This window comes from Aphelocoma coerulescens, chromosome 3, assembly GCF_041296385.1.
Source record: "Aphelocoma coerulescens isolate FSJ_1873_10779 chromosome 3, UR_Acoe_1.0, whole genome shotgun sequence".
In the NCBI taxonomy this organism is placed as follows: Eukaryota; Metazoa; Chordata; class Aves; order Passeriformes; family Corvidae; genus Aphelocoma; species Aphelocoma coerulescens.
In genome coordinates this window covers 15,554,414-15,565,185 of record NC_091016.1, presented here as the reverse complement: position 1 = coordinate 15,565,185, position 10,772 = coordinate 15,554,414, and the positions used below count along the sequence as shown (strand labels likewise).

Sequence of the window (10,772 nt, the reverse complement as noted above, 5' to 3'; positions counted from 1 at the left end):
GGTGCCATTCAGCCCAGAGTTATGGGATAATGGCGTAGTACGTCCCACACACATTCTGCCTCCAAGAAAAGCTTGGCTTGGCTTAATCGAGTGAAATAAATAGAAGAGAAATGAAATGGACATTTAAACTCGGCACTTTAGAGTGATTCTCCTGCTTTCCAATGTCAGCCCTGTACCTCATGCTCCCAAGGCTTGTTATGAACGAGTGTCTGAGATTGCTTAAAAATTCACTGTCAAGGTTATCAGTAAAACCAGATTGAATATGTCCTAGGTTACAGTGTAAGATGCAACCAACAGTATGTATTCTATTGTCACCTTCACAAGCTGTTAAAAGAGATGGGGCTGTGTTTGTTATCTCCTACCATGACTCATCCTTGCTAAATCCCTCTGGAGGCTATCTCTGTTTAATGGGCAAGCAATGACCCACTGCATGACTCACAGAATTACATCAGCCCCTTGGGAGATGCTCCACCCAGGGGGAGGAGCCAAGCATTCCCACCTGGATATAATCAGGTAGGATTGAAGCACAAGCAGCTCTTCCCTCCTGGGTTCCCAGAGGATAAGAGTTACTACTGGACCTTCAGCCGAAGACCAGACCCTTCAACAGGATCACTGCTTCAATAGGACCACTTCATCTGGGCTGCTACCACCACCCTGATTAACAGGGTGTCAGGTTGTATCCTGACTCTGTCAGTGTTCTTGTACTATTGCAATTATTTTCATTTTCCTATTAAATTACAGTTCTGTCTTGTGATTTCTCACTGGTTTGTTTTCAAACTAGTGCAGAATATGAAGTAACAGCTCAACAAAATTTGTTGGCAACATTCACACTATTACTTACTAGTCCTTTAAGGCACAACAAGGGAAAAAAGCAACAAACAAAATGCAGTCAATCAAACCAGACATGAACTGAGAACTCTGTGTGTGTGTGTTTGTGTGTGTGTGTGTTTAGACGGGTTTTGACAAAGGGAGAGAAAGGACAAGGATGAAAAGGAATGTGGCCTAAAAGCTTAACAGCACTCAAGCTTAACAGTAGTTAAACTGGAGCCGTGAGGAGTGGGGGGATTGGCCCAGGATCCATTGTTGATCGACGATCCTGTGAGTACAGGAAACTTGAGCTCGCTGGCTCTGAGAGGCCCCACTGGAGGTTGCCAGTGGCAGCTGCTGTGGTCCAGGAGAGCTTCGAGGGCTTCCTTTTGGGCCGCTGTTGATGGGCCACAAGACAGTGGGCTTCAGTCATAAAATGCTTCCTCATGGCCGCACTTTGGGTCAGCAGCCTGTCTTTGGAAGTGCGAGAAGAAGGATGTTATGGCATTCAGGCAAGAAAAGTAGTTTCCAAGAGTGTTCATAGAAAACCCCAGGATCTGGTTAGACAGCACAAGTTCCTGGGAGCACTCAGTGTTTTGGGCAAGCTCAAGAGGAGCTTAGTCCAGGGGCTGTTCATCAAGGCTGAGGCCTAACAAGCATTTCTGAGATCACAGTGTGGCCTGACAAGGCCAGGGAAGATTCACCACCCCAGTGTGAAGCATGAAGTTTTGATGTAAAAAGCCATGGCCCAGTGGAACCCCGGGGCACTTTCCTCAGGCCTGCGGGAGAATCCCACTGCAGATCCTTGTGCCACTGATTCCATCTCTCCCCACTTTTCTAAGTTCTTGGTGGCAAGGTCACTTAGGTTAGACACACAGCTCACAAGAAATGCTCCTGTATTTTTCTGCACAATGAATTAAAGTGCAATTACACATCCCAAATCTGTGCTTTCTTTCTGGAAAACTGATAGATTTGGGGAATTTCTGGAGCAGGAAGCTTGCTTCCTCAAATATTTACTGTGCATGGTAGTGAGCACAAAGAAAAGATTTAATGTTAAAAGCTTTGCCCAGGCAATGCTCCTTTGACAAGTTCCCTCCTTAGCTCTCCTTGGGAAGATCTGAAAGGTTCAATGACCCCAGCAAAAGCTCCTGCAATGGTTGTCCGCCAGCAGAGCAGGGCTGTCAGCTGTGAACCAAGTGTTGCCACAGGCAGCAGCTTAGCCAGGGCAGCAAATCAGGAGCTAGGAAGGAGCTGATCTGAAGGCCAAACCTCCTTAGCTCCTTCCAAGAGCACTGCAACAATTCCTCATTCCAAGGAGGTGCAGTGCTGGACACCAGAGCTCTGTGTGAGGACTGGACACAAGTTTGCTCCCACGGAGTGCCGTGATGGTTTCTGCAGGAGCTGTGGGCTCCTGTGCCTGCCGGACACCATGAGGAGAGAAGGAGCCGAGTACACTGACACACCTTTGCCTTGAGCATAGCCCGGCCTTGACCAAACACACTGAAAGGTTCCCCCTTGGCCCATGTCTCGAAACGCCAGGTCAGCTGTTTGATGACTCCAGGTGGTTTGGTGTAAAAGAATTTCCCTCAGAAATACTAGTGTCTTGGGGTGACTTTATGATGTGTATTCCTTATTGCTGCCCTATGCCCAGAAATTAATTTTTGTGCCTTTTTATGCCTTTAAACTGAGCCTGAGAAGGGGAAGGAAAAACTGAGCAAAACTTTTTCAAAGCAGTTTGCAGCTTGTTCAAGGTCACACAGAGATAGCGACTTTTTTTCCAGCTGTGGCAGGGGAGGGAGGAGGCACCTGGCTCGCGGCTGCCCGGTCAGTTTTTGGCCAGTTGTTCAGTTTCTTTTTCTCCAGAGAGAGACTGAGAGTTGAACTTTTTTTCCTTCCCTGGAATTTCAGATTTTCTCTCTTTTCTACTGGACTGCTTCAATATCAGTGCACGTCGAGAGGACTTTCCATCGAGCACAGAGGGCCTGGCCCTGGGCCAAGTCCCAGCTCCGAGGAGACTAAAGGGAGGACTCTTAACACTTTCCCAGGTTTTTTCTCCACAGCGAGAGATTTTTATTATTTAGCATTATTTTCCTTTTCACGTTTGTTTGTTAAAGAAATAATTTTTATCTCTTTCACTTTCCTTTGAGGAAAATTTATTTTTTCCTGAAGCTGGTGGGGGAGGGGTGGTGACCTGCCTTCTCTCAGGGGATATATTTCAAAATTTGGCCAAACCGGTACAACTAGGTTTGTCTTCCTCCGTGCCTTCCTCTCAGCAGCCTTGGGGATGTTCCTATGTGAAGCCATCTGTCTCAGTTTGAGAAAACTTAGGGCAGTCTGGAATAAGTTGTCCCCTCTAAACTGTTCCAACAATCCCTTTCCAGCAATAGGAAAGGAATACTAATAGATGAAAGTGGAAAAAACCCAACACTTTATTAACAAACAGAATGCCCACAAGGCAAGGAAAAATAAGTAAGTAACTTGTAGATATCAAACTGTCAGACCTCACCGTCCTCCCACTGGAACAAAGACCCAAAATGCCAGAGGAAAACCCGCCCATGACACGCGTTACAAGATGGCGCCGGCTTCTCTCTCGGGAAAAACAGGAGCTATCACGGAGTAGTTCTAGCAGCAGATGAAAGCTCGGTGGCTCGCCCAGCGTCGACTTCCCCCCCACGGCAGAGCTCCGCAGAACGGTCATGGCAGGTGAAGTGGCTGGGCTGGTGCCCCTCGGTGTCTTTTCTCCCCAGCGTGGCTCAGCTCACAGACTCTTGGGCTGGGAGCGGGACCACTCCACTTCTGCAGGCACGATGTCCCCGGTCTTGGACAAACAGTTTTCTCCTAGGAGAGCCCTGCATACTGTTCCACACATCTTTCATAGAGGCCCAAACCAACTCCAGACACTGTACCTACAGCAGGTTTCCATAAAGGGCTGCAGAAGTCCAGGACAGCTGCAAGTGAGTGTTGGAAGGGTTTTATCCTGGTCCTGACAACAGAAATCTTAATAATCTGAAGGAATTTCATTCAGATGTAGTATAGGATCGGAGTTTTTTCTATGGATATGTTTCACGATGACTAACAAGCCGGTACAAGGCTGCCATGTGAAAGCATGAGCATGTCCTCCAAAGTGACCAGATTAATTGTCCATTTTATTATTCTTCTGGTCTTTTCCCCTCTAATAAGCCAAGGCAAGCTTTTCCTGGAGACAGAACATGTGTGGGATGAACTGTGGTCCCTCGCAGGGTCACAGGGCTGGCAGTGACAAAGCAGGCAATCTGCTTCATTGGGAACCACTACAGAGCTACACCCCAGTGTGGGTTTCAGTAGCAGGGTATTATTAAGAGCTCCTTTCCTGCATGAGATACAAAAAGGAGGTCCCTGATGATCATCTTGCAGCCATGCAGTAAAGAAGTGATCCTGCTGCCCTAATTAAGCTTTGGCTGTGGGAATTACACTCTTCCCACTCACCTTTTCACACAGACACTTCAGGTTTTGCCCCACACTTTTGCAATACTGGCAGTCGCTGTTTCCTATTGACTGTTCTTCCCCAGAGAGTGACGGTATAGCTGCAGCTTGGAAACAAAATGCCCTGAGATCTGGGTATCTTGAAGGAGCATGAAATGCTAATTAAATGTTCATCTTGGTAGCTACCCAGATCTGCACTTACCAGTATTCTGAGGCACCAGCAGGAGGATCATGCGTCATTCCCGTTTGTTGGTGTTCCTGTTTCTGATGTGCAAGGGCAATGACTTAGCGGAGAGACAAAAATGCCCCTATTCAAACAGTGGGTGTGCAAGTAGACATGAAGTTTCACTGTCTTTTCTAGGATATTTTAGAAAGATCTAAGAGAATATTGCAGGAGGGAGCAGGTGCCTAATTTTGTCTCCAGTGGAATCCCCAAAGGACACATCCACTCTGCTGGTGATGGCAGGCAACCCCATAAGCTCACAGACTAGTTTTCCCTGACACATGCCAGCCTTCCCGGGCTTTACTAGGCTGGGATTTAAGCCATAGCTAAGCAAACACACGCAGCCACGTGACACAGAGTTTTTCCTCCAGAAAAGCTAATTAACACATTCACATGCATTTTCTTCTCTAACATCAGAACCTGGAAACCATGAAGACTTTGGTGTCAAAAGGTTACAGTTTGCACTGGGCTCAGAAGTGTTTTTCCCTAAGGCAGAGCAAATTGACATGTGAGGTTTAAAAGCTTCAAATGACTATGAAAGGCAACTGAGAAATAAATTCTGGAAAGGCAGCATTGTCCGTGATCATGCAGCCCACCAAGAGCTGGAGCTGAACCCAGAATTGCTTCTTCCAGCTGGGCAGGAATTCAATATGCTGGCAAGCACTGGTCCATGGTACCAAATGATCCCATACCCGTGGGCTGAATGGCACCCAGGCTGCAGTACAGATTTGAGGATCCCTTGTTCAATAACCTCACAGTCCTCTCATCCTTCTGCAAACAACGCCGTTTGTCATACATGAAATCCCTATTTGTGCTTGGTCTTTGCATATTAAGTGCTTTAATTAATTAATTTTGAGTTAAATATTTTTAAATTGAATGTTCAAATTAGCCCATCAGCCCAGGTACAAAAATCAAGTTCCATTATCAGTGTTTTCAATTGTTCAAAGTAGTTTAGTAAGAGAGTTGCACCCTTCCCAGTAAAAATTCCCCAGTTAAAATTCCCAACTTAATGCTCCCTTTTCAAACTTCAAACCATTGTACACCATAAGAGTTATCTTTCCTGTGTTTACTGTATACTTTTACAAGTGTTTTAAGATGTGTTGGATGTATTTTAATACTTTTTTGAGGTGTTTTTACTTGTACTTTGGTTCCAAGGCAGTGGCACAAGGATCTGCAGAGATTTGGACTGGAGCAAATAACATAATTGGTGTCTCCGTTTCTGCATTTGCACGTTGCATGATAATGGCAGCTCGCTCCAAGAGGAGAGTGTCAGATGCCCGACCTAGCAGTAAATAGAGCTACACGTGCACACAGATCCTATAGAGAGCTGACAGACATGAGAAATATAAGGTCTAGAAACAGAAATGAAGGCAGTCCCTGAGCACACAGGGAGATGAACAGGCACATATCTACTCTACACACCGTGTATGAGGCACGGAGGACGATTCAGAACAATGTTCTTACCTCGTTGGTAAGTGCCAAGCAAACCTCACGAAGTCTACAAAGAAGGACTTCTGAGTGGGACTCAGCCAGGTGTTTGATGCTGAAGAGTCCCTTCTCCTTCAGCTCCCTGAAAGGCAAGTACCAAAAAGATTGACTTTCTCTCCACCCAAGAACTAGGCAGCACCCTCTGAAATTACCAGGCTGGCGGCTCAGTCAAACAAAGGGAGGTGCTTTTCAGGCAGTACTTGATGAAATCGTGGCACTCGCTGCCACAGGTTGCTGTGGCTGTCAAAAGCATACACAAATCCAAGAGGCAAATAGAGGGGTTTCAGAGTCTTCGTTTGTGGCCGTTTAACAAGGCAGCCTTTCTGAAGTCTCTGGCACATGAAGTCCCTATGTCAGTGCTTCCTGGAAGCTGTGAGACTGTGCCATGCTGCTGTTTCTTGTCACCTCCCTGTGACTCTATGGCACAACTCAGTGCATTTCTCAGAAAGAAGAACTCCCTGTAGCTGCTCCTGGGACTCACATGCGGAAGGTCACAGGCAGACCCCGACTCCTGCCACTGCTGCCAGCAGTGGGGCCAGAGACAAATCTTACTCAGTCCCACTGCAACCCGAGGCACCCAAATCTCTACACTCCAAACTGCTGCCATCCTGCTTCTGGCTTCAGCCAGCAAATCATCTTGTCCCACAGCTTTCCCTCTTCCCTCATGATTTCCTTTGCAGCTCCACAGAGCAGCAGGCAAAGCGAGGAAACAGCACGGACCTGCTGCAGCTGGAGCACTGCTGCAGAGCAAGGCCAAGAAAAGGCTGCTCTCAAATCTTTATCCTCTCTCTGCTCTGGAGTGGTTTCACTGGTGCCCCTCGGCCCTCTGGGCTGTTGGGGCTCAGAGGCACTAGCAAGATACTCTCCTCACCTACCTTAACGCTAAGAGGGAGAAAGAGGGAACGGGGCCTTTCTTACCAGTCATCGCTGCTGAGCAAGGAGAGTGCCTCGAGCAAGGACTGCTGTGGCTCCAAAGAGGCTCCGTCCTTCTGCCCCTTCCCACGGAGCGGCTCCTCTCGGCGCTCGGCACCAGTGGCCGTCTGCGGGGTCACTGTAAGGAGAGGGTCAGCCCTGAGCGCTGCAGCCCCGGGCAAGGCACCCCGCCATGGAGCGGCCTGCAGCCCCATCTCCCAGCCAGGCTTCCATGAGGTACAAACTGGCACTGGCTCAGAGAATTCCCTGCTCTCTGGCTCCTTGCTTTCTCCCAGCCCCCCCCAGCTGGGCACAGCTCCTTGGCTAAACCTGACAATTGCCCACACAGCGCCAGCTCCCGAGTGCCACAGGTACCACAGCCAGCGGCACCTTCCTGAGGCCGCAGAGCTCCCACTCCCTGTGAGACAGTGCCCACCAGCAGGACTTGCTACCCCAGGAGGGACCCCTCAGCTGCCTCTCTTGTCTCAGCGCCCTGATTTCCCCGAGCCCTGAGGACAGAGGCACTCTGCAACTCCCTGAGGAAAGACCTGCAGCTGCCTCGTGACAGCACCAAGCCGAGCCTGAACAACCGAGCCCTGCTGGGCCCGGCTGAATCCCCTCAGAGCAACTACCAGGGAACAGCGATACCTGACCCTTCACACCTCACAGCGCCTCTGTTCCCATTGACTTCAGCTGCTCTAGACAGAGGGCAGCTGAGTGCACTTACATTTCAGCCTGCTATTGAGAAGGGAGTAGTTCATGGATTTTGTTCTTTCTAAGCATCACGAATCTTTACTATTTCAGTAAAGTACACACTGGCTGTATTTCAAAGATGCTGAGGTGAAATTTGTTTGTCATCAAATGGACTTGTGTGCACACTGTGCAAGCCTAAGCTTTCTCTTGTGGAAAAATGGAATCTCTAGCCCAGATGGTTGATAAAAAAGCCTTCCAAATGCAAATTGATGATATGAATACCTAAAGACAGATGCAAATTGTGGGCAGATGAACTCTCTTGATAGTCAGTTTACAAGGTATGAGAAAATTCAGACGATAAATCCATTTCTTATGAAACCCATTTGTCATCAAAAGGACTGTTCATCATAAATTTCATGTCATGCACTCAACAGGTAGTTTTCTAATGTGTACATGGAAACATCTGAGCTGTCTCAAATGATGGAGTTTAAATATTGCACAGAATCTAGAATATTCAGATGGGAGCTAATCTGGCTGTCACTGATGTAGCCCTGTCACTGCCATCAGTGGTGTCACTGCAGCAGGATGTCGATGTATACATCTATATTCAAAATGAATGGGGAGCCACGTCAGGCTAGTTCTGGTCAATTGTGACCATGGAAGTAGCATCACTAGAAAAGAGCACTCAAAGTATCATTCCTAGCTCCCTTCTTCTTATCTCACCCTACTCAGGATCATAGCACAGGCAGGCTGCCCTCAAAGGAGAGGCAAGAGCCACTAGGGACTATGTGCTGTGTATTCACGGCGGGCAGCAAACAGCCTGGGAGCACCAGGCAGCCCCTCCTGGCTGTCACCTGCTACACAGGCCGCTGTATTTGGGTGGGGTGACACAGGAGGCGCTGCTTGTTCCCTCTTGGCATTGCAGGCCGTGGGATGGCAGCAGCGAGAAGCCATTGGGCACTTCTGGGAGCAGCAGCACGGCTGCACCAAGTGGCTGACTGCCATGCAGAGACAACCCTTGCTGGGAGAGCAGGAAAGCTGGCTGCAGAGCCGGACAGCAGCACAGGCAGAGGGCCAAGATGGAGAGCGGACAGTTGATCGTGGTGGTACTCGGAGGTGCACAGTGAGCACACCCTGCCAGACTGCCCCGAGCTCATCCCTGCAGTTACAGCTGCCTCCTGGCACCAGTGCTGTAGTTTGGTCTATCAGGATGGGCAAAAGCCAGAGCTTAGGTCTTTACCACTACTTTATGCAGCTCAGCTTTCCAATGGATCTCTAAGAACCAAGTGCTCCAGTACTGCCGAGCTGGAGTAACTCAAGAGTAGATTTGCTGTCCATTCTCAGCACAGGCTATGAACCCAAGATCCCAGCTGTGGTGGCTGAGGCAGGAGGCGGTTTGCGCTCCTTGTGCAAGGAAAACCGGTGCAGGAAAAAGCTGCTGTGGAGCAGGCTTACCTGAGGAGTTGCGTGGGAAGCTGCCGTCTCCATGGATGATGGGCTTATTGGGCAGTAAGGGCACATTGTCCTGCTTCCTCAAGACCTTCTCCTTCAAGGCACTACCAGGGTGTTTTCTCTGCACACTGGAAGCTGTGCCATTGACAGGCAGTAGGCTAAAGCCTGCAGGGACCAAAGAGGAGCTTGGGAGTGGAGGCTGACAATGGAAAGGCCCAGAAAACTTGCTGGAGCTGGGTAACGTCTCTTTGTTATCCCAACGAACTTCAAGTATAACAGTGGCACAGTACCATGGGAAAGTGATCACAGAATCACAGACTCCTAGAAGAGTTTGGGTCTGAAGGCACCTTTAACCACCATCTAGTCCAGCCCCCATGAGCAGGGACATCTTCAGCTAGAGCAGGTTCCTCAGGGCCCCATCTAACATGGCCTTGAACACCTTCAAGGATCGATCAACAACAGCTTCTCGGGGCAAACTCTTCCAGTGTTTCATCCCCTTCATTATAAAAAAGTTCTTCCTAATATCTAATCGAAATCTACCCTCTTCTGGTTTCAAACCAAATTGCAGGGATGCTTCCCTGAAGAAACAAGGAAACCCCAGTATTGCTTTTCTTTTGTTTCCCTGTTTCAGAGGCTGGCTGGGGAAGTTCCCAAAAGAAAGCGCAGATAACCTTGCGTGATGCCCTCGGGCTGAGTGCTGCCTCCTGAGGTCCCTGCTGCTGCCCTGGGGCAGCGCACACAGCACTGCAGTCAGAGCCCCTCAGCCGGGATTCAGTCGGGAACGCTGCTTGCTCCTGGGGCTACAACAGAAGCACTGGCTCGGGGCTTCAGCACAGCTCTACAGCGCCAGCTCCTCAGCAGGGAGTGGTGGGAGAAGGGTCTCTGGGGTTTTCATTAGAAGGAATTGAATTTTGTTTCTTCCAGGTTGCACCTTGGTTGAAAAGCATTCTTTTGGACCCACTTTTCCTGGAGGCTGCTAGCCAGGAGAGAGTCTGAAGCCCCAGTGTACTTTGCAAGACAGAATTTTACACTCTGAAGGACTTCAGAGGGGAAGGTGGGAAGCTGATATTCTGTTACTGACTCAGTGAGGCCCTGGGCAAGACACTTCATGCCTCTCCATTTTTCTTTGGGGACCGGAAATACATCCTATGCAAACTCCCACTTGGATGCGAGTGTAACAGCCCCCCAGTCTCAGGGCAACACTGTGCAGAGGGCAAGCGAGTGATCAGAAAGGACCCCAGGTGTAGCAACCACTTACTTGCTGCAGCTGCATCCCCGGGGTCAACTGTCTGTGGAAGCAGCTGCAAGGACGTTTCCTTTTCTCTCTTTGTCTTGATCTCTGTCTCCAAAGGCCCCATTGGATTCCGCTCTAAGTTCCTTTGAGCCAAAATGCACAATGCAGCAAGGATCTACATGCAATGGGAATGCATCACAGACTGTAAGCAGAGACACACAAACCAGACACAACATCTCATCAGGAGCACAGAGTCCATCGAGTTCCACAGTCCTTGATGCAGCTCCATGTACACTCCAATGGTTTCTGAAAAATGTCTCCTGTCCTCACCTTGGCAATTACACACAGTGAGGTGGAACGCTTTATTGCCATAACCTTCCACTGCTCCAAGGTACTGTTTCTCCGCCTATGTCAAGAGGCCCTGCTTGAAGCAAGAAAATCACAGGAGTGCTCCAAGACAGATGAAGAGCCCACGTGACCGGTGGGCAGGCAGTTCCCTTC

At 49.0% G+C, this 10,772-nt stretch overlaps 1 protein-coding gene across 1 annotated transcript in view; it reads right to left on the bottom strand.

Moving 5' to 3' along the window:
* Positions 1 to 10,772, bottom strand: part of LOC138107669 (TOG array regulator of axonemal microtubules protein 2-like) — a 95,469-nt gene that overhangs the window by 78,897 nt on the left and 5,800 nt on the right. The window contains exons 5-8 of the mRNA XM_069009183.1: positions 10,296 to 10,446; positions 9,041 to 9,202; positions 6,899 to 7,031; positions 5,957 to 6,062 (exon numbers count right to left, since the gene is read on the bottom strand). Of these exons, the coding sequence (XP_068865284.1) occupies positions 5,957 to 6,062; positions 6,899 to 7,031; positions 9,041 to 9,202; positions 10,296 to 10,446 (552 nt within the window). The remainder of the gene's footprint in view (positions 1 to 5,956; positions 6,063 to 6,898; positions 7,032 to 9,040; positions 9,203 to 10,295; positions 10,447 to 10,772) is intronic.